Source organism: Amphiprion ocellaris, chromosome 1, assembly GCF_022539595.1.
Source record: "Amphiprion ocellaris isolate individual 3 ecotype Okinawa chromosome 1, ASM2253959v1, whole genome shotgun sequence".
Taxonomy (NCBI): Eukaryota; Metazoa; Chordata; class Actinopteri; family Pomacentridae; genus Amphiprion; species Amphiprion ocellaris.
The window spans coordinates 9,894,232-9,918,141 of NC_072766.1; the positions used below are offsets into that span (position 1 = coordinate 9,894,232).

The 23,910-nt window shown below is 40.6% G+C and overlaps 2 protein-coding genes across 4 annotated transcripts in view; both read left to right on the forward strand.

Moving 5' to 3' along the window:
• dagla (diacylglycerol lipase, alpha) overlaps positions 1–3,770 on the forward strand; it is a 36,040-nt gene extending 32,270 nt beyond the window's left edge. For both annotated transcript variants that reach the window (XM_023279288.3, XM_023279289.3), the window contains one exon: positions 197–3,770. In XM_023279288.3, coding sequence (XP_023135056.1) covers positions 197–1,295 — 1,099 coding nt within the window. In that variant the 3' untranslated portion in view covers positions 1,296–3,770. The remainder of the gene's footprint in view (positions 1–196) is intronic.
• Positions 3,771–6,351: 2,581 nt separating this feature from the next.
• ext2 (exostosin glycosyltransferase 2) overlaps positions 6,352–23,910 on the forward strand; it is a 49,567-nt gene continuing 32,008 nt past the window's right edge. For both annotated transcript variants that reach the window (XM_035952396.2, XM_023279290.3), the window contains exons 1-14: positions 6,352–6,488; positions 7,323–7,665; positions 7,767–7,990; positions 8,442–8,531; positions 9,522–9,638; positions 9,870–10,065; positions 10,737–10,876; positions 10,967–11,060; positions 16,035–16,166; positions 19,528–19,717; positions 21,695–21,861; positions 22,532–22,675; positions 22,893–23,021; positions 23,718–23,800. In XM_035952396.2, the coding sequence (XP_035808289.2) occupies positions 7,351–7,665; positions 7,767–7,990; positions 8,442–8,531; positions 9,522–9,638; positions 9,870–10,065; positions 10,737–10,876; positions 10,967–11,060; positions 16,035–16,166; positions 19,528–19,717; positions 21,695–21,861; positions 22,532–22,675; positions 22,893–23,021; positions 23,718–23,800 (2,021 nt within the window). In that variant the 5' untranslated portion in view covers positions 6,352–6,488; positions 7,323–7,350. The remainder of the gene's footprint in view (positions 6,489–7,322; positions 7,666–7,766; positions 7,991–8,441; positions 8,532–9,521; positions 9,639–9,869; positions 10,066–10,736; positions 10,877–10,966; positions 11,061–16,034; positions 16,167–19,527; positions 19,718–21,694; positions 21,862–22,531; positions 22,676–22,892; positions 23,022–23,717; positions 23,801–23,910) is intronic.

Here is a 23,910-nt window from a genome sequence, read left to right on the forward strand (position 1 = left end):
CTATGTAATATTTTGCATTGTTTGTCTAGTTTGTAGTATTTAGATATAGTTTTAGTACTAACACATCCCATTTCTCCCCTTTTTAACTTCCCAGAAGTTGTTTTGACCCATTTTTATGTCTGTCTTGTGTTTTGGATCCCCTTTCCTCTCCTTTCCCTATCACTACTCTCCAACCCATTCCTCTCCTCTCCTCTAGTTCCTGTGCCCAGTCTGAAATATCTCTGGATGGTTTCTCTGAGTGCCCTCCTCCCCCAGTGCCTGTAGTGCTGCGTGGAGCACGGGAGCGCCTGGCAGTGGAGCTGAGGGACCGCAAAGCACCGCTGGCCGTCATGGAGAGCCTCTCAGACGCCGAGTCTCTCTACAGTCTGGATTCCCGACGCTCCTCAGCTGCGTTAAGGGGTTCGCCAATGCTGGGTAGCCTTCCATTCCCTTTGGATGCCCCGATCCCAGAGGAGAACCCGTCTCTCAGCTCTCGCACTGAACTGCTGGCTGCGGATTGCCTCTGCCAGGAAACACCAGAACACCTTGGTGAGGTTGGGCCCTTCTTTACCCCACTGGAATCCAGATCCACCCCAGACTACCCCATGCGCTTGTCTCCTGCCACGCCTCGCTATAGTGGACACCATTCCCCAGCTCTTCTCAACAAGAGTGCCGTGGCTCAGAGTTTCAAGCCGGAGCCTAACACCACCCCAAAAATGCTTCCTGAGGGGGATCACCAACAGATGCCCGGTGTCTACAGTCCAGGGAGCACTCCTATTGCTCCCCTAAGCCCACAGATTGGTTCTAGACCAATGGATGGAGAAAAGGAAGACTGGGAGCTGGACACAGCAGAGAAACAGTTTGGTGCAGAGACAACAGCTGCTACTCCTCCACCACAGCTATCCAATGGAAACCCCAGCCAGGCAGTGCTGGAGTTCGCCCAGTACTTAGACTCTCTATTCAGGCTGGACGGCAGCAATTCACCGCCTCTGGAGCTGTCCGACGGGGAGTCGGAGTCTGGCCGAGGCTCCTTTGGCCAGGGTGAATGCCTCGGAGATGGACAGCAGTTGGACGACAAACAGCTTCTGGCCAGAGCAACACTGGAGCCAAATCTAGTCCCCAAGCCCCCACGCACTTTTGCTGGATCTGCCGACCCCTCTTCGGGCATATCTTTGTCACCTTCCTTCCCTCTCTCATCGTCTGAAGAGCTCAATGACCTCTCCCCCAGTGAGGGTGCTCCGCCAGCCATACACTCCCTACGAACATCTTCTCCTTGCCACTGTCCTGAGGAGAACACACTATCATCTATGGTGTAGCGTCCTCTGAAGGCTCCAATCTACTTTGCTCGAAATCGCGAGGTGCAGTCATCCAAATTTTAAAACATATCACAGTACATGCATGCGGTGGAATGCAGTCACTCATCAGAGATCCAGTGACAGAACCTGACTGACCAACTCACAAACTTTATCCATTCTTCAGGTGTCCCCTTTGAACTCTGTTTATAGCATTTTCACACTATTGCAATGACTATGAAAAAAAAAGATACCTCTCTCTGCATGCCAGGGGGCTGTGCTGCTTTTGGGTGAATATAAATAACTGTAGCTTCACAATGCCATTCCAAAACAATGTTGTCTCACCCACGTGGGGACGCGTCCGCATTACATTGATTCCTTAACAAAATCAAAGGGAAAATATTAAACTGAGCAGGGATTCGAAAACTAACACTGTAGAAGAGGTTAGCATAGGCACATCATCTGGGTTGATGTACGACTTCCTGCACCCTCAGCAGCTCCGGAAATTTGTCCAGCTTTTATTTTATTTTTTTAAATCAGGAATGTGAAGATGGACATATTTGTTAATAAACAGATGCGAGAAGACATTAAGAAACGTTCCTCAGGTCTACAAAGAATCGACTTTGAGAAAGAGAGTAAGTGTGTTACATTGGTGAGAATCCACGTGTCTTAAACATTTAGTGATTGTGACAAAGTTATTACAGATGCCTATGGATGTTTTTGAGTCTTTTGGTTACTCTTTATAGTGCATGATGACTTTTTTTTAAATTTATTTATTCTTGAAGAGAAATTGTCACTAAGCCACTTAGACTGACATTTGGTTACTCTTGCACACATCATATTGCTCAACTTACCCCCTTTGCCAAAAAAAATTAATACATCGTCTTGCCAAATGTATTTATGAGATGTAATTTTGTATATGTATATGAATATTGCTTTATTTAAACACAAGCTAAGTTCATGATCTCCTTCCCTAGCCATTCTGTTGGTTCCCATGTAGACTGTTACACAGCAACACCACTGAACTGATGTCATCCTGACATGAAAACACTGCCATGGCTTTCATTTCAAAAACAACCTCTGCTCATGGGGTTTGAACAAATAACAAACTTGATGACAGTTGTTCTAGTCAGAAATACTGTACATTTCCTCTTTGGAGAGCTCTTAGCAATGTGCCAGGTCAGAACTTGCATGTTTTATGCATTTCAGAGTAGCATGGCTGGTATAGAACAAGTCTTGTCATTAAGCCACAGTAAATTAAAAAAAAGTTGTAAACATGTCCAGAAATGATCATCATATATAAACTCAACCTTTTGAGAGGCTCATTAAAATGCCCAGGTCACCAGACAGGACCAAACTATGTATCCTTAAGGTGTCCCAGGATGTCGTTTCTCTTGTTCTGAAGGTGCTCTCGGTCGTTTGGACGTCGAGGTGTTTGCTTCCCTTTAATCTGGTTCATCTCAGATATCCTTAAGGTTGGACTGAAGGAATAAACGGGCTTGAACATTACATATGCCGGTTCTGAAATACTGTACGTGGCATACAATCTTCCATATCACTCTGGGTGTAACAGGTGGCTCACAATTTGCATTATTTATTATGGTTAATGTTGTTCTCACTTTTATTGCTATATTTTATGGTATTATTATCCTTATTGCTCTTGCAACAGATTGGTTTGATGTCAGTGGTTTTTATCTCAGTTTTTAGGACAGTGCGGGGAACTTTTGAAACTTTCCCAAATGTAAGGAGTTCTATATTTCAACTTTTTTTCTGTCCGAGTGGAAAAGTATTTGACATTCTGCCATGGCATGGTGACAATATGCTTTTTTTCATTTACAAATGTGTCATAGTGGTGAGACATGCTGCGGAGTGACAGCCTTCTCACGGAGACCTTTGGTGCAACGCCACCACCAAGCCTGGAGTCATCATAGCGATCTGCACAGTCTCTCTAATTGGAATAGGATTTGCTGTGGTTACTCACAGCAGACAGTTCCAGCCAGTTTACAGTCTGACACTACTCAAACCATGCTGCCAGTCCCGGTAGATACGCTGAGATTGAGCCAGCAATTTCCTGCATTCAGTAGCTTTGCTTGCAGTTGGTCATACACGAAACAAATACTTTCCACCACGATGTGTACAGCACCATCTTCTATGTGTAATTATTTATGCAGATGTCTACAAAAAAAGATTAATTCCAATAGAGTCATGTAGAAAACAACTATATAACAATAAGGAGATAATGACTATATTAAAAGATATCAGTATTGACATATAGAAAAGAAAATATTTCATCTGAGAGTTATTTATTCAAACTATTGGCAGATTTACAAATTGGTCTATAGTGAAAGAAATAATTCAACTATGTCTTGTCCATGTTTACCTGGTTTGCTTCCCCTCCTTTCCTGCCCCACAATGAGAATGTATTTAATTCCTCTCCCTCACTGCCCTGCCTGTAATGGAATAAACTACAAATTATGGAATAAAAAAACTATGAATTTCTGTCCACTTTCTCATTAAGTGCTGAAGAGTATAATCCAAATATAAATGTCCAATTTCTGAATGCTTGTTTTGAAGGTTATGCCGAGTTTCTCCTTAAAGCTGTTCTACATTTGTGGAACATTTAACAAATTACTTTTAATGCCTGAATAAACACAGCAGGATGGCGCATAAGAGCAGATTTGAGCCAAATTACTCACTCTGCAAAAGTTTGCGCTCAGGTTTGATGTAAAGAGTGCGTCATCAGTTTCAGAACTGCTGACTGCAGATATATTCTGAGCAAAGATGGGAAGAGTTGTTTGAGCTATTTTAAGCCCAAGTGTAGGTGCACTGCATTATGAGTGTACAGCAGTTCTGATAGAGACGAGCCTTATGGAGGTGCCGTGGGTCAAATGAGGCGGCATAGATGAGAGGTATCGGTTTGGTAACACCTGGACTGACCCCACAAAGTAGAACTACTGAGTTAGCAGTTAGCTGCACTGAGGAAGATCTCTTGTACATGTAAGATAAACAGCCCACGCAAATATGCAGCAACAACTCCCAATAACCTGTGTTATTTTCATAAGCCATGTTTAAAGAGCAGTGTTGGGTTTATTAACTCCATAACTGACATGAGGCTGTTTGTGTGATCTGTGGTCGCTGCCCAACTCGAGATAAAGCAGATCAGTCAAATGTCAGTTGTTAGTTAAAAAAAAAAAAAAAAAAAACAACTTCTGCATCCTGGTGTAATTTAAGTTGTGTGTTTTACTGCAGATAATATATGCCACATTTAGTGTAATTTATACTTAACAGTCTCAGACTTTCACTAAACAGTTACTCATTGTGGTAAATAATTCATTTTAAGCCACTGCTGTTTTTATTGCATTGCCATTTCTTTTTTGTAAAACTTTTCTCAGCGTGTCTAAACGAACGTAGTGACCTCTTTTATGTAAGTCCCACTACATTTTTTCCATCTTGATATTACCTAATATATTCTAGAGTGCAATCCTAATACCCATACTTGCTCTATTTGTGCGTGGCCAAGTGCCTACTTGTGTGACGCATTTCTGAGTATTTCCCCAATGCGGAGTGAGCATCAACTAAGCATAAGTTAGTTATGTTGTATGTTGGCATTTCTCCAATGTGGGATTCTCCAATGTGGGACACAGCAACTGTAGACTTATGAACAACAGAGTAAAGTGCTCAGAACCGCAAATGTGGGTTTTGGAACAGGCCCAGTACTGAGAAGATCAAGTATCAGAGTGGGAGTTCAGTTGTGAAGCAGGTCGTAAAGGTTTGTACTGACAGGCTCTGAGATCAACTGTAGTATTCAAATGAATAATTTATACAACATTAGCACACTGCTAATGGAAGTACTTGTAGTAGGGGCAGTAACAACAATAGCTGCACTATTTCCAGATAAGTTGGGACAATTTTTGGCATATATTTATTTAGATCACAGTACTCTAATTCAACTAAAGCGACTTTTGCTGGTTAAACAGGCCTTCATCACAAAGCAAAACCTCTTCATTCAATACATTTATTTAGCTGGTTCATAGCACTTTGGTGCAGTGGTTTGTACTGTTGCCTCACAGCTGGAAGGTCCTGTGTTCAAATCTCAGCCTGGGATCTTTCTGTGTGGACTTTTCATGTTCTCCCTGTGCAGCGTGGGTTTCCACCGGGTTCTCCAGCTTCCTCCCACAGTCCAAAGACATGCTGATGTTAATTAGTGATTCTAAATGTGGATGTGAGTGTGCCTGGTTGTCTGTCTCTCTGTGATAGACTGGTGACCTGTCCAGGGGGTATCCTGCCTTTGCCATAAGTCAGCTGGGATGATGGATGGATGTAAAGACCCACCTCGTCCTTCCAAAGGAGCAATAATTTCTCAGCATGAGATCTGAAGACCTGAAACCAAGGTAGTGTTTTTTGAGTAAAAAATTTTTTTTCCTACCAAAGATTATAGGATTTACATTTACAAACGTAGGGTAAACCAGCTCAAGATGCACCTTTAAGAACAATCTCCGCTTTCTTTTAAAAAAAAATAAAAATAATCAAAGACATGCATATTAACTATCAATATGTCTATGCTTTAATAAGCAATTTATTGGATAAAATTCATAACAGACTGCTTTGTCACTACAAAACTATCCTCTGGTAGGGAAAGAAGCCACAAGTGGAAATCTTACATCAATAGTCATTATGATCAATAGAAACTTGTTGCTTTTACATTTGATTATTGTCAATAAATTTATAATCAATGGACCTGTTTTACTATCTTAGATATCTTAAAAGTCCTCCTATGACACTTCACGTTACAGAAGTATTTGTTCCAACCAATTGACAATCCTACAGATGACTGTCAAGTAAATGGAAAAAAAAACAAAACTGTATTTGTATATTTATATGCAAAATATCTATTTTGTAGTGTTCCAGGGTCCAGTAATATGATAAGGCCAGACACCCACTACCCTGAGACCTTTTTCTTAGCTATGGCAGGGGTTGAAAGTGTTATCAGCTGTAAATGTGTCAATATACCACCACTGCCACTAGAGGGAAGTACAGTACGATGTTCCAGTCACAAACATACACAAAGAAGCGAAGAAGAAGAAGAAGGACTTCCGCTGGCGGTGCTAATGTTAGCTTGAAGCTAGGTTAGCATTAACGTTGTATTTCAAAGTGTAGCCTCCTTTCTAGTTGTTGCCATGAATTAAGACTAAACTGCCGGTTCCGTTAAACGTCTGGGTAGGTACAACATATACCTATATTGTTATACAAAAATCTTCGTTTGTCTGTGGTTTTTACTGTGTTGTAATAACGTTAGTGGGACAACTTAGCGTGAATGTTTACACAGCTGGTTTAGCTAACTGCTAGTTTACGTTAGCAGCTTTTAGTTTCGTACTTCTTGACACTGCAGTGTTGAAATTTATAGTGAGATTAGCTTTATAAGGTTATTTTTCCTCGGTTTATGGTTTATATTTTGGCCTGGTGTTACTGGCATCGCAGCATTTATTAAAATGTACGTTTTCTAGCTACGTGTTGTCTACAGCTAAGGTATTAAATTCAGAGTATTGACTACTGGTTATATTCAATAATGCTACAGGCAACGGGTTTACCCTCTTAAACAAGGATTATAATAATAGTAATCTTTATTTCTGTAATACCTTTAAAAACTGAGCTTAAATGATGCTTTACCTATATTTAGAAAGCAGCAATATAACATCAGAATGGGACAATAAAACATTAGTAAAGTCAATGAAGTTTTAAAAACAGGAAATCATAAGAACAGGATACAATGTTATACACATGCTTGTCTGTACAAATGAGATTTTAAACCTTTTTAAAATGAGGCACTGAGAGAACTGTTTTTCCAACATAGGAGAGCTTGGATCTTAAGCAGTAGAAGCTCAGTCCACCTTTATTTTAAGCCTGGACTATAGGACTTTTAACAGTAATTGATTGCCTGATCTGGGGTGTCTAAGTGTACAATAAAGGGTTAAAAGTTCTGCTGGTAAAGTGTACTTCCTAATGTCTAAATATTCCATGAAGTCATCATTGATTTGATTCCTATCTCTGCAGCGGCCGGTCGGACAGAGAGGTGTCAGACATGTATACCTCGGGGAAATACAGCTCCCGGGGCCCGGCTCTCATCCCGCGGATGAAAACCAAGCACCGCATCTACTACATCACTCTCTTCTCTGTGGTGCTGCTGGGACTAATCGCCACCGGGATGTTTCAGTTCTGGCCTCACTCCATTGAGTCGACAGCTGACTGGACCCTGGATAAACGCAGTGTTCATGACGCTCCTTTGATCAGACTGCCTGTCTCCAGTCCCATCCCTGAGAGAGGCGACCTCAGCTGTCGCATGCACACGTGTTTTGATGTATACAGATGTGGCTACAATCCTAAGAACAGAATAAAGGTAACTGCCTCTTGTAACAACCCCCATGTATTGAGCTCCAATATTTTACAAATGAAATTATGTTCCACTATTCTATTCTACTAAAACTATGGTCTTTGTAGGTCTACATCTACCCTCTGCAGAGGTTTGTGGATGAATTAGGAGTTCCCATCAGCAGCACTGGACTGTCTCGAGAATATAACGACCTGCTCAGTGCCATCTCGGACAGTGATTTTTACACTGATGACATCACCAGGGCTTGTCTTTTTATCCCGTCTATTGATGTGCTGAATCAGAACTCCCTGCGGATCAGAGAGACTGCCCAGGCTCTAGCGATGCTACCCAGGTAAATGTTTTCAGTAGACCCCGTCTTTATCAGTTTTAACCATGTCATAGAATTTAACTGCTCTTTCACTTTGAACTGCTCTTTGTTCATTCCTTTTTAAACATTTTAATCTCAAAAAGCTTTAGATATGGTCTCTTTACTTAGTATATAATGTGCCGGTTTGAAACGAACCAATATTTTTTTAGATGTTGAATACTATATAGTGAATAGTCAGTAACATAATAAAATGTCAGAAATAATGGCTAGTTCTCACATAAGATAGAAGTGCCACAAGAGCTCAAAGGTATGATAAAATGTCTCTTTTTTTAGGCAACATTATTTAATACGACTGTTTAATAAAGAAATATGTATGCAGGTAATTAGCCGAGCTGTGGTAATTTAATTTTCAGTTTTTTAAATAGTTTGTTAATGAATGTGTTATTTCAGCACTTATTTTGTTTTTGTTTGTTAGATGGGACAAAGGGATGAATCATCTACTTTTCAACATGTTACCTGGAGGCCCTCCTGATTACAATACTGCCTTGGATGTGCCCAGAGACAGGTAGCTACACTAAATCTTAAAAGCTAATGGATTCATTATATTCTGAGTTACTGTGAAATCAAAAATTGCTAAGAATGATTTAATTCCACACCATCTTAGTACTGTTTGTTCAAAAATTACAGTTTAATTGATTGCACTGGCTGACTGCTTGTAGTTGAAGGGCTGCTCGTATTTAGATCAGAGTTAAAGTATAGTCAGCTGAGAAATCACTGTGGTCAATTAATACTTTTGCATAACACAAGAGTGGATAAAAGCATGTTGTCAAGATTTGTGTTTTCAAGCAACAACTTGCCACTTGTAGAAACAAATAAGAATGATAAAGGTTTTTCTGTTTGCATATATTCCTTTTCGGGACAGATGAAGTTTAAGTTCATGCAAGAATGGATTTTGCAACTTTAAGTAGCATTTGCCATATCCACAGTCATTCCCAATATGTTAGAGGTGATCATTTGATGAAGATGAAAGACCTATTTACAAGCAGGTAGGAGATTAAATACCTTCCAGGGTCTTTGAGATGGTGTCTCAAATCTGGTTGTATTTACCAGCAGAAAGCCATGTGTCTCAAGATGTCCTGTGGGCTTCAGTGAATGTTAAGGATGGAAGAGGTTGGGTTTATGAACACGCAGACTTGAGACTATGAACACTATCTTTAGCTGTAAGGAATTTCCTGGGCTCATCCAGCTGGAGTCCATTTGGCATGGAGCCCCATCAGAACCAGGTGTGTGTGGTGGTGTGTTTCCACTTTATATTCACACTGCCTGAGAATAGACCAGAATACAAAATACATTTGATCACCTTGTGGACTATGTGGGATCTATTAACCAGGTCACTTGATGTAACTTCATATCTCACATTAGCCTTAATGGTAGCTAAAACTCTTACATGAAGAAAACGAATAACTTCATGAATTTGTTTTTACAATTCTGTTCATGGAGCTCGTGTCTGTTCAGATGTACACGCATTGTTACAGTCCAAGTTTGTTTGTCTCAGGGCGCTGCTGGCTGGAGGCGGTTTCTCTACATGGACATACAGACAGGGTTATGATGTCAGCATCCCAGTTTACAGTCCCCTTTCTGCAGATGTTGAGCAGCCTGAGAAACAGCCTGGGTGAGTGTCGCACATTAACTCTCATTATGTTGTTTGAGTATTACAGCATGACCAAATTAGTGATTTTAAGCTTCTCCACGTACAGTTTTCAGTATTAATGATGGACAACTAAATAAAATATAAATAATTTAGGTTTATCAACATTCCTTAGGCTAGTCATGATTAGGGAATTGTTTATAGTCAACGATATAAAGTGTTAGTTGATAACCAGTTGCGTCTCTATTCACCTAGGCCACGGCGCTACTTTATCCTGTCTTCTCAAACTGCCATTCACCGAGAGTATCGTGCTGAACTGGAGCGTTTGAAGGAAGAAAATGGAGAAGCGCTGCTCCTACTGGACAAGTGTAGCAACCTCTCCCAGGGTGCTGCCTCAGCACGAAAACGATGCTACAAAGGCCAGGTGTATGACTACCCACAGATCCTGCAGGTGAGAAGCACAACTGCATAATGGCAGTCTATTTTAAAGATGAAGACCATCAAGGTATTCTATGCTACAATTGTACAAGTTCATTTAACTGACACTTTTATCTAAAGCGATGTACATCTGAGAGTAGATACAACGCAAGCAAGGATCTAGTCAGTAGAAAACAACCTGGATAAGTGTCATAAAACAAGTTAAAGTGTGATAGGACCTTGGTGCCTACAGGCAGTGCAGGAGGCAATAGGAAACTATCCTTGTTAAATACAATCCCTTAAAATTTACTTGCTGAATTTTTAATTTTTTTGAATAAATTGACACAAATGCCCATCCCATCCCCATCCCGTCCTAATACTAATATCTCAAACAACCCGTAGTTGTTATGCAGTAGATAAGATGGATTCTTTGTACATATTTGAACAGTCGACTTGCTTATGTTTTACAATTGAGGAACGATAAGCACTGAAGGTTCTGAAAACTGATAATTCTTTCATTCAGTAGGTATCTTCCTGCGAGAAGGAGCTTTTTGCAAGACAGAAATTAAACCCCAGGAACCAAAATGAGAGCTAATTAACTATCTTGTGACCGAAAATCAAAACTTTTCAGTAGAGCTCAGTTGTACGTTGTTTGTACGATTTCACATGTCTGATTGATTGTTTGCTCTCAAAATGCCTCTACAGGAGTCTTCATTCTGTGTAGTGTTGCGAGGGGCACGTCTGGGTCAGGCCGCCCTCAGTGATGTGCTGCAGGCTGGCTGTGTCCCCGTCATCCTGGCTGACTCCTACATTCTGCCATTCTCTGAAGTACTTGACTGGAAAAGGTCGGCCCAAGTCCTAGAGCAGTGGGAAAATAAATAAATGGTAGCCTGTCATTGTCAGTTTACTGATTAAATATTTCTGTTTCACCACAGGGCATCTGTGGTTATTCCAGAGGAGAAGCTGTCAGAGATGTACACCATCCTAAAGAGTATTCCTCATAGACAAGTTGAAGAAATGCAAAGACAGGTAACAGTCACAGTGTCTAACTAAACAGAAAATAATTCTGCAAACTCATGCAAAACTTAAGTGCTCTACATTTGTTGAAGTTTGGGATTGACATGGTGGTCAGAGGTGCTGTCACTGAGTTTGGAGCTCTTGCATGTCATGTCTACGATGTCTGCCTGTTCCCAAACCAGCCAACCAACCAGTCAAGTCTGTGGAAGCCAAAACAAATTTTGTATGATGTGCAAAAGACAGAAATTTGGATGCCAACCTTACTTTTTGTACATTTGAGTTTCCTCCATTGCTCAGTTTAGATTTTAAAAGGCTTTCAGAAGACTCAACTGTGTTGATTTTAGCTTCAGTGAAATGCACAGAAGACGGCTCACTCTCTTTCCATTTGATATCTGCATTGAGCCACAATAAACAAAAGTGAAAGCAGCCATGAGAGAAGTGCATCAGTTCAGCTGCTCCTCATTCCCTTGTATCAACTCTAGTCCATTTACCAATTATACTGGCCAAACAGACATTTTAGGCCACGGGCTCAGAGATGGGCTTGGGGTTGGATTACACCAGACAAGCTCAAAAACATGGCTTGCCCGTCAGGTTGTGGGTTTGGCAGGAGGGTTTACTGCTGAGGACAATTTACAGCTAGCTAGGTAGCATAGATCTGTTATTCACAGGTCACAGTACTCCTCTGTTCCGATTATCTGCAGATGGATTGAGCCGGTTGCAAGATTATTTTTGATCTGAGATGTTTTTCTGCAGAAGTAATTCACTATGAATTTCACGAAACTAATGGCAACCCTTTACGCAGAATTTTTTTGCACTGTTGGCCTAAGGTCTGACTGTAAAAAGCACACTTAAACAGTTACAGAGTGAGCTGTCCTACTGGTCATATTTAATATTATTGATAAACATCATGCAGTACTCCTTACAGTTTTTGTCAGATATCTTATACATCTTGTAAATTATTAATGATAGTGTATTAAATAATAGGATTGTGATGATAATCACATTTTTCTCTATGCAGTGTTTCCATACAGTTCCGTACATTTCTTATTTAAGATCATTACTTAAAATTCTAAGAAAGCATTCATTAAAAATCCTGATTATCCTCAAATACAAATACTGCACATAGTCAAGGTAAGCTATACAATTTTGTAGTTATCAGATGACAGAAAAGATGTCTTCCTAAAGCATCTGAGCTGATGCAAGTTATTAGTTTTGCCAGCAGAGGGCTCAGCAACCCTTGATTTCCTAGTGGGTCTACAGTATGTTCCCATATGCTCTGAATTATGCAGACAAATGTAAAACTATGAATAGACAATGCATGCTTATCTCAAAGGAAATGCCATATAATGGACCGCTTGTGTGTATTTTTTATTATTAATCTAGATTAAGGCCTTGTCAGCATCTATTATAGCTACTCATTTTGTGAATCAGACGCAGAGAAATACCTATGATATCACAAAAACAGCCCCTTCAAAGAAGAATAGTTTGATTGTTTTATAGGGAGACTAAAATTTTATGACTAAAGCTAATAAATACAAGCTTCTTAATTAGAAGATTCTCAAATCAGTTGTCATTGTTATTTGTCAGATGACTTTCTGGAAGATCAAGTGTTTTATTTGACACAGATTTTGTAAATTTTTTTTATTAGTTTTTTTTTCTTTTTTCCCCATAGCATATGTAATGAGTGGCACTGCAATTTCAATTCGTGCTGTGGGGACAGAACATTTGGTTAACTTAAGGAGCAGGTCCTATTAGAGACCTGGTCAGATTGCAGTCGACTACTGTGGAGCTTCTGTCAACAGTCAGCAGACTTGGTTCAGACAGCAGAACTCATTTTCAAATTTGAGATGATGTAATAGCATCCATTTAGGCCACATTTTTAAAAGGCCACATACTAAACAGCTGTTAAATGTTAACAGTGCTCAAGTGAGGCTACTGAATCCCATTTTTGTGTACCGACTCCCATGAGCTTTGTTTGGGTCGTACCCTCAAAATAGGACACATACACTGCAGATCCTTATTAGATTAACACAGGCAAATTAATTTCAGTATTAAAATAGAGTATAGAAGATGGGAGGAGGAATTTACTGCCCAAGATGGAGCTTAAATTACTCCTTATCGCGTCTTCCACTGTTGCCTTGGGATTGAGTTTTAACCTCACAAACAGCATTTTTTTTAATCTGTTATTCCGACCTGTCTTCCCACCTTTATTATAGTCTGCAGTGTTTACTGGCAGCAGCTGATCTGTAGAATGTGTAATATCCTTCTCCTTCCCTCACCCTGTCTGCTTTTCTTCAATCCATTCTCTTTTCACATACATGCCTTCACACAGAACAGAACTGTCAGGATAATGACAGGTGTCAGTGGCTTCTTGGCCAGTCAGTAATGTAATAACAGCCCCTTAATCTTACAAATCTGGCGTTGCAAATTTGATCTCCTTGAATTATAAACTTAGGACCTCCACCGAATTCCTATTCTTTTATCTTACGATCAGAAATACACAAGCTGTCACAACTTCACAACTCCCAAGTTAAATTTGAGTTCCAAAGTGTAAATGTTGAGCTGTACCATCCCACGGTCTGCCTGTACATTGTGCTACAGCCACATGAACTACAATATGCCAATGAGGTAGTCATTAATCTAGGAAACCAAGGGACTCGCTTGCACCAGGACTGTGTAATCCCACGAAAAGCCCAATGTTAAAACAGTAGTGTTTAGTTTTGGTAGTACAGACTAAAAGACCTGCTAGTTTTATTTTAGCCAATCTAATAAAGACTGATTTACACGAGTTATTTGTTATTAAGTTGTGGACGTGTGTGAGAACGGGTGTATGAGTGCGAGAGCATGTGTGGAAATGTTTTGGTCACACTTAAAAGTAAAGTGCTAATAAATGTCAAGCAAAACAATATTCCCAGTGAGCAGAATTGAAACACACTCGGTTTTACCTCTGGTTTTGATTACGTCAAAAACACTAATGATCACCTGGTTCTGTCTACAGCTCAGTGGCTGCCAATTCTGCTCTATAGGTTTAATCATCTGTCAAGCACTTGACAACTTCCACTAAGTTAAACAAAGTGATGGAGACTCCTGTCAGCTGAATTATTTCTGTTCATCACTTTGACCTTCCTTTTTTTTTTTTTTTTTTTAGCAATTTTTAACAACAAAAGAGTGGGAGCTGCTGAGGAGGTCTTTAAACTAGAGAGGAAATGAGAAGATTTTTTTGGTTTTAACCAAGCATTACCTCAAATGATTGCTTTATATAACGTGCATTATTTAGCAGTATTTGTAGCAGGTTAATAGTTATAACTACACATATTTTTTTCATCAGTGAAATAAATGTGGGTTAGCTCATGAGTTGAGTTGGTCATAGTTTTCATATTTGTAATGCTGCACATCTTGTTTTAGCAGTAGAACAGTGTAGACCTTAGACTAAATGCTACAATTGGGAGATGGAGTAAGGTTTTCTCTTCTCCTTTGCAATAATGTCTGTTCTTCCCTGCCCATAAAAATTCCTGCAGGCGCTGGGAGAGGGTGGAGGGTGGTGGGATGGGCCCTCGGGCCAGCACAGTTTGCTTTCTGCCTCCTCCCGGTCGGAAAAGAAACTTTCATCACTGGCTGATTTATAGGCTGTTGAGATTTCCCCCTGAGATTAGAAAGTCTTTTTGGATTCTCCTCACCCCTCTGTAAAAATAAATGCTGTTTTTGTGTTGTTGTGCATCCCACGTCTTTCGTCCAATACACACACATTGTGATTTAAGGAACAGAAGGTCTTTGTTTAACTGAAAGCACACAGATTAGCCACTAATATAGATTGTTGCATCCCATTCGGAGGACATGATGACATTTATGGTACCTGTCTGCTGTGCATGAAAACACTTAAATATTTACATGTTTTACCTCAAAACTGTGGAGGAAGTGGTGGAGTCTAATCCGTCTAAGCATGCTGCCTCCTGGCAGGAGACAGTGTTGTTTAAAGCTTCATTAACTCTTATTGGGTTCTCTTGCCTCTGAACTGACCCTTAAGTTTTCCTAATACTAAGAGCTTAAATAAACTACCCTGAGTATACAGATTCAATGCACATATATTGTTTTTATGCTTGTAATCTTGGTTTTAAAATACTGTGTGAAATCAATCATGAACGAAGGTGGTTGCAGTTGAATATTCCAGCATTCAGTGTGAAAAGAGTTCACTTATCATAAAGTGTCATATTCAAAGCAGAGATCTGCTGAAGTAAAACAGATGCAGACTGAGGAGATTTCATAGGTCTTCAAAAGAAGAGTTGTTGAAGGACAAGAGGCTGGAGACAGCTGCAAGATTGTGTTTAAAGACTTGGACTGAGAGAGAAATGTCTGGATTTTACAGTTGTGACATCACGCTAGTGTTATCTTTTGTAGTGGCCGTACTTTCCAAAAAAAATGAGTTTAAAAAAAAAAAAAAAAAAAAACTTTTTCTAAGGTAACATCATGCCAACAACTGAATAAAGTATCTTAGTCAAGTTTAGATCAAGTATTGTAGTCCATGCAACATAAGCACTGTCTTTATTCTGTATAGGGGGTCTGCATTGGGATGTAACTCTGGAAATGATAACACGGTTTCTTACACCTGTGTGCAGCATGCTTTAATTATGACACAATAATCATTTTTGTTCAATCAGTACAAAAATGCGGTGTTGTACCTCTGTTGTCTATTTTGTTAAATACTCGCTGGTCACAGTACTCCTCTTTTCTGATTATCTGCAGATGTATTGAGCTGGTTGCAAGTTCATTTTTGTCTGAGACATTTCTCTCCAGAAATAATTCACTGTGAATTTTGTGAATCTAATAGTATACCCTTCTGCAACATTGTCTGTGCCGTTGGATAAAGGTTTGACTCAAGTGTCACACCAAAAATGGAATGTTGAAACTAAACATGTTTGGTCTTTCTTCCACATTTTTGTCTGCTTGGATCTATTTTAAGTACGGTAGCTATGTTCCTTTTGTCTACAGGCACACTGGTTCTGGGAGGCCTACTTCAGCTCCATGAAGGCTATTGGCTTGACGACGCTCCAGATCATCAATGACCGCATTTACCCATATGCTGCCCGCACTTACGAACAGTGGAACAATCCACCTGTAGTGGTATGTAATTGTGTACACTTGATGTTACCATGCTTTTTTCTTAAGTATGTAACTTTTAGCCACTGATTATTGTGTTATTATGGTCCATTATTTCTTTCAGTTGGGCTTTGTATTGCTCTCACTATACCCTGAAAGCTGTCCTCTTCCAACAGAGTTATATAATCATTGTAGTCTGAAGCTCCACTGTGCTGACGCTGAGCTGCTCAGTTGTATTCCTACAAGTCTTTTTTATCTTAGACATCTGAATGACAGAATAGTGTTTTGGCCAAACAGACGCTCACAGTGCCACATAAGTTTTCAAATTCTCCTGTGCCTTGTAAATTGATGCCTCTGTAGTAGAGTGACAGTGGATGCTTTCCGTCGTTCTGAAGCACCACACAAGCAGCGCCTCACAGTTTGGTATACACCCAGATAGCTCTGAGGCAGCCAGTTTGTGTCAGCAGTTCTGCACTAGGAGGATGCCTCCGCTGTGGTGAAAAATAAGTTCCTATATGTCTGAGTCATTGTGTTTGAAGAGCACGCTGGATGTGAAGAATAGTGTGTGTGTGTTTAGCATCCCTGTGGTTGTGGGAGTTTGTGGCTGTAGACATCTTGGCTGGGCGACCATCTCTCAGGAGTTGTTAATCAGCCTGGTCTGATCTGGAGTCTCCTCCATCCTCTGCCTGTGGGATAGAGGCGTGTGCATGTCAGCATGTGTGTCGATGCATACTAATGCATTTAGATCTGTCAAACGTCTACAAGTATCCCAGTTTGAGTAAATCCACTAAAAACTACGACTTCAGAGGTGGCACTTGCAATGAGTTTGTAAACAAGCAGCATTCTGAAAAGTGTTTTGTGATGATTGTTATTTCCCTGTAAAGTTACTCAGGAATAACGGGTCAAGCAGCTGTTCTCTCTGGACCACAGCTGACTGTTCTACTCTGAGCAGGTAGCTTGTATTCAAAAGTTACACTTGACATTGCCCACTTATGTCAAAACGTTTTTTGAGACTGTCCAACCCCCAGTCCAATCTATCAGCATTACTCTGCTCTCAAAGTTTGTCCAGACCAAGAGGAGGTTAATTGTGTCAGGGTACAGACCTTTGGCCACTCCTGCCTGAGATGGGAGATGAAGTGTTTTGTCGATGGATTCAGTGAATGGATGGTGAGAAGAACTTGCACACAACACTAAATAAATCAGGCAGACATTTCTCCCCCCTCTGCTCCTGTAGTCTTTAGGGTGGTAATTGAAAGCACATTGCCCAGGACTGCTGGTGCCTTTGGAGAGGGGGTTTCAGAAGAAAGGACAAACTGCTTTTTGTTTGGGATTTTTAGGTAGGGGGCATGCTTGCAAATTTGCCAGAGTTTAAAAGATTTTTGTGGCAATTGATTGCTATCTTGTTTAGATGTTGCAGTGCACTTTGTAAGTTTTGGGGCATTTTTGTTTTAACTGAACATAAGATTTGCAGAGAAAGAAAGAACTGCTGTGAGGTTGAATTGTTGACTTTCACCTGCATATCGAAGGTGTTTGCATTCACACTTGGTTAACTATTTACTGCATAATTTACTAGACAAAATCCCCCAAAGCTAAAATCAGTAAAGAGTCCTGCACTGTTCGCCCAGTAAGGTTACACACACATTAAATAGTCTTACAACTGAGTGTCAGCACTTTAACCTCAGTCTTTTTCTTATGGAGTCCAATTAGCTGATATAGAGTCAAAAATAATGTACTTTATTTTGTGCTGCAAATTCAGTTCATCAAAAGATTAGATTTTATCTGCCGCTACCATGTCTCTTCATCTATGTACATATAATAATGATAAGTCATACTAGTAGTACTAATAACATTAAATATTTATATATTACCAGTGATGCTTAGATGTGTGATTAAAGTTGAATGCAAGACTGTATATGTTTCAGTGTGAATGTAAAGATGAACTAGAAGCATACTGTGAATACTGAGCAGTTCTTTATTTTATCTTGTTCCTAATCTCTCTACCTTTAAGGATGTCTAAGGTTTGTGAAGAACCACTTAAGCAGTTCAAATAACCAAATAAAAATGTTCTTTTTAGTGCAAATATAAAATAGAAAAAAAACACAAGTTCTGTGCTTCAGATCTGTTGGTGACATATCAAGCTGCGGCTTTCTTTTCATCTAACTTATTCTGTTTGACAAATGACTTAAGTGGTCTCGGCGTCTTTTATTCTGCCTTAATGCAGCTTCGCTGCGTATATGTGTTACTTTAATTATTTCCCCCTCTTTTTGTATGACAATGTGAGAACAACCACAGGGAAGTTTCCACTTGCCAGTAAAGTGAATTTTTATTGATGGTGGGGTGACTGATGTTGTGTAAAAGGCAGCGAGTGCCTCTCTGTTGACAGTCGTGTGTTGATGCTGTGGAAGGAGCCACATAATCACTCTGTGGCCACCTGGGACCAGAGGAGACACGGGGTTTATATGTACTTCAAGAAGCCCACAGATTTACTGCGTTAGATGTGCTCTCTTTGCCCTCCTCAGACTGATTGTCTCTGTAACCAGGGTGGAACATTTTTGGGCACTTTGATAAAGTTTATCAGGAGTAAACTGTGATGTTCATATATTAGCTAGTGTTACAATAGGACACGCTTGTCGTGAACTGTACTTGATAATACCGGTTGCTTCTTTTTCTAGTGTTACTCTTATCCAAATGACTGCTTCTACCTTTTGAAGTTTAGCATTAAGTACACACGCCATCAGAAAACTCCTGTGGCTTCCTTCCTTTAACAGTGTCATTTGATCTAACCTGGAGTCAGTGCGACTCCAAGGATTTACAGGCCATTTTAAAAGGGAGCAATGAAAGAAAAGCCAAGTTCCACACTGACGACAGACGGCCACAAGTCACAACCTGGCAAACACTGTTCCCTCCTTCCCTCTGTCCCACCCTCATTTTTCTGCTTCCCACAAGAGTTTTGCTTGTCATAATAGCATCTCAGGAGCAGTAGACAGAAGAGGGTAGCCAACCTGTCTTGTTTTCAAACTCCGTCCTGACCTTACTTGTCCTTTTGTGCTGCTGCTTCTATCAGGTTTACTTGGCACTGTGGCTGGAAGCTTCTGGCACTCGGCGCTCTGCTTCTGTTAGCCCCTAAGAGTCATTATTGGATGATTCTTTCTCCATTATAAAAAGCAGAAAATCATCTGGAAATTACTGTAGGTGACCTCACTGTCCAGTGAAGCACTGTGCATTAAATCATGGAAACCATGACAGATGAGGCTGACACAATACATGAGGCTAGCTCAACAGTAGCTTTGCTTTGGAAATTAAAGAAGGACTCGATGATAAAGCATAAAAAATTAAGTTTTTAGCCATAACAGCTCATGTTTTCTTTGTTTCCCGTCATTTCTAGAAATGGTCCAGTGTCAACAGCCCTCTGTTCTTGCCACTTATACCACCAAGGGCTCCAGGGTTCACAGCAGTGGTACTAACCTACGATCGTGTTGAGAGTCTTTTCCGGGTGATCACAGAAATCTCCAAAGTGCCAAGCTTGGCAAAACTCTTGGTGGTGTGGAATAACCAGAACAAGAGTCCTCCTGAAGGTGAGTGAGAGAGTCTTTGATCAAAGTTCAATCAAGTTCATGAAACTTTCCAAATTGTAGCTGTATAAACGTCTAGTTACAAGTTTATTAAAAGTCATACTAGTGGTGTGGTCACTCACACTTTGGTGGTCTTCCCCAACTGACCATTTCAGCCCCAACAAACCTTTGTTTCAGTCCTAACATTATGTAATGTAGCATCGAGTGATTTATTAAATTGTACCCACAAATGAGTCCCTCTTCCCTCACGACAGCTGCCAAGTTGAGAGTTGAAGTTGTGACACACATACAGTAGACTTAATGCAAAAGTCAAATGATCCCAGTCCTGACTTAACAGCAGTACTTTGTTTCATTTGAATTTTTGTCATTACCCGTCTTGCCGCCTTGCAAAACTGCGTCAGATGTCGTCCATCAGAGATTTGTCATAGTAAGCTCTAATTAGTTGTTATTTATTGCACCGTACGCTCTAATTATTTGCCTTAATATGGCAGTTAAGTATAAAACAGTTAATCGTACCTTATTCCACTGACAGCTTGTCTCAGATTAAGACCATTTTTTTTAGCCAAGAATTAAATCTGTCCTGCTGTTGTAATAGTTGGCTCATATAATGAAGAAGTGAGAGAACTTTGAAGTGCTCCCTCATGGCTGTAAGTTGCGTTTTCATTAGAGGCATCAGCGGCGCCTGGCTGGAGCTTTGTGTCCCATAAGAATTAACAAGGGGCCATTGACGGGTCAGACTCATGGGGCTCAGGCCAACATGAAGGCAGATTTCTTCCCCCGTTCACACCAAGCCTGAATCTGATGTGTTTACAGGCTCTCATGTTTGCTTCCTCCGGTGTTTTTTTAGGAGCATGCTGGCCAAGTAATGTTTTTTTTCCTACAAAATCTAGCGTTACTGCTTTTCTATTTTTGAGTCTGAAATCCATGTTTTGTTACAGACATGAATGACATTTTGTCACATTGTCCTGACTTGGCATGTATGTATTTAGATCTTTGGTGCTTACACAACAGAAGAGATGAACTACCACTCAGCTACAATAACATGCATTAAAAGCTGCTTATTTTTCAGATCATGACATTTTTATTGTGTTGCTTTTGAATACAGTTTAAGAAGTCACAGCATGTTACAGTCTGTACATTTTGACCCATGTCAAGATGGGGCTAGTGTTTTAAAAATGATTCCCTCGCTCTTACTGTTTCCAACTTTGGAAATAAAAAGGAATGACAGCAACATGGAGGGGCTGAAAGAAGAAACTGAGCATTTAACATAGCAGTTTTCCTGACAATAGCTTTTGACAGGAGACCTCAGACATGGTTAAACAGACCTGAAACTCCTCTTATAGGCTGCCAGGCCCCAGTTACTCTATTAATGAGGGGACACAGACTGTGTGATCTGTCTGTGCCATAGTCTGTGCCATGGACACTGCCCAAGATCTTTGAAACGCTCCCCTGAGAAAACACTTTGTTGATCTGCCTCATGAAGAATCGGAGTGTGGTTAGATTTGCACGTGCTTGAGGTTACTGTAGTGATATGAGTCAGTGAGTGAAGTTAAGCTTCCAGAGCATCATTTTCCACTGCCAGTATAGATTTCAAAATCTCTGTCAGTGGTAAATGACATCATACTTCCTCACCCGTCTTCTGACGCTGATATTATTTTCTCCAGCTACCATTTAGTGTGTTATAGAGAAACAACGTGTTGATATATGTTTCTTTTATGGGGCTACAACTAACAATTATGTTCTATTTTTTAGATTTGATTATTGTTTTGTTGCTTAATTGAATTTGTGGTCCATGAAAGATCAGAAAATGGTGAAAAAATTCCATCACAGTTAACGAGAGTTTAATGCGACGTCTTCAGATAGCTTATTTTATATGACCATTGCCTTATCTGTTAACCAGTTAATTGAGTAAATTGTTTCAAAGCTGTATGTGTATCAGAATCTTTAGTTGCATTTTGGTTTTTTTTTTCGTCCCGGCAGAGTCTCTTTGGCCAAAGATCGGCGTCCCTCTCAAAGTTGTGCGAACCAAAGAGAACAAGCTGAGTAATCGCTTCTTCCCCTATGATGAAATCGAGACAGAAGCTGTGCTAGCCATCGATGATGATATCATTATGCTGACATCCGATGAACTGCAGTTTGGCTACGAGGTGAGAAAAAGAAGAAAGAAAACTTCATGTTGGCCATACTTCTCTATCCCTCCTCTGATGGCAGGTATTGCAGGGAACCACTTCAAGTTGATCCCACAGTTTAAAGTCATTCAGAGGGATTATAGTCCCATTCTGTGTGCTGAATGTGTTTGATGTGTGAAGAATGATGACAGGTCTGGAGCTCATGCTTTCCATTCCCACGTACCTGCTCACTCCACTTTGCTGGGCACGCTCACCTGAATCCATTTAGAAGCCATTTAATAAAATTGTGTTCAATTTAAAGATAATTACGCTGTATTACAGGCATGATAGAGGAAATGTCCATCTGATTGGTGAGTGTGTTTCTCGCTTTCAGGGGTAGGATTAGGTTGACTCCTGGTGCTAAGCCCATTGACACTGGCAGCCTGTTGAGATACTCAGCTACTCAGAAAGTTGTTTTCTGTATGAAAGTATTTTGTTCTGTAATTTGTTTGGCCAATATTTGACTTTGAGTTGTGACTTTTGGCTCAGAAATAAAGGATCAGACATTGTTATTCAGAAATCAAAGAATAAAACTCATTCTGAGCTTTAGGAGCTGGTTGCAGCCATTCATCTTTTAGCCGTCAATGGCTTGCTTCACTTGAGCTGAATGTGTCAGACAATCTGTCTTCTGTCCTGCTATTTCCTGCAGGTATGGAGAGAGTTCCCAGACAGGCTGGTGGGCTACCCAGGGCGGCTGCACCTCTGGGACCATGAAATGGGGAAGTGGAAGTATGAGTCGGAGTGGACCAATGAAGTCTCCATGGTTCTAACTGGAGCTGCCTTCTACCACAAGGTGACCTGAGAAAAGCTGGCTCAATTTGGGCAGTTTTGACTCTCTCAAAGAAGTTTCTCTTCGAGCTGATGGTTGTACTTTGCCTTAGCAATAATGCAGAGAAGTTATTTTAGAGCGGAAGTCATCGATTAAGCATAAGGCAAATTCTAGCATAGTTGTAGATCACTGTGTCGAACTGTCTGCATTATTCAATGCTGTAAATGTGTTTCTGTTCTAGTATTTCAACTATTTGTACACATACAAGATGCCAGGAGACATCAAGAACTGGGTGGATGCTCACATGAACTGTGAAGATATTGCAATGAACTTCCTAGTGGCGAACATCACAGGCAAAGCCCCGATAAAGGTACATTCATAACGCCCTCTGGTTTGGGTGTTTTAAGCTTGCAGTGGGAGGCTGCAGCCCAACATAGCAGAACAGCATCTCTGGGTCTGATCAGCTGTCACCCTTCAACATCGCTGCCTCTCCCCCGCCCCATCACACTGACTCTGCCCAGGTGCAGGGGCCCTGAGCTAAAGCTCGACCTTAACCTCCCTTATCTGGGTGTCACTCACGGGCACTCCCCCTCTGAGTGTGTTTTCTTACGCTCACTGGGACTCATGCACATCCTGCCGTCAAATCGCAGGCTGCACACTTCCCTACACCTGCACCCGTGGTCCCTCCTCCCACTATATCTCCAACAGGTTCCTTCAGCAAACACTCACCGTCAAATAACCAGCCCTGTCTGTCTTCCCTCCTCTGTGTGTCTTTCACTTTCTTCTACAAACATACATTCACAGGTTCAGAGTACTGCGTGCTGCCATGTGTGCGAGTGTCGATAAAGGTTGTGTTCAGAAAAGCCATGCATCATCTCATTCTAACGCCGCTGATGAGAACTAAGACATTTTTCTACACACTGTCTTTGACAAAGCTTCTTATAGGATGTGACATACTATCATCAGACTGGAGAGTTTATTATCTTCTGTCTTGTGCTGCTGAGGTTTAACAAACCAGCAAAGTGAGCAGACATTACTGGTGTGACTTTGCTCTGCTTCTGTTTAGGTGACCCCCAGGAAAAAGTTCAAGTGCCCTGAATGTACTGCAATTGATGGACTGTCCCTAGACCAGACGCACATGGTGGAGAGGTATGGCAGTTTGTTTTGGAAATCTTGGATGAAGTCAGCACAGTAGAATCTGTTTGTTTACTTATTTATGTAGTGTGCATGTGTGTGCTAACAGACTGTGGCTGGAAATA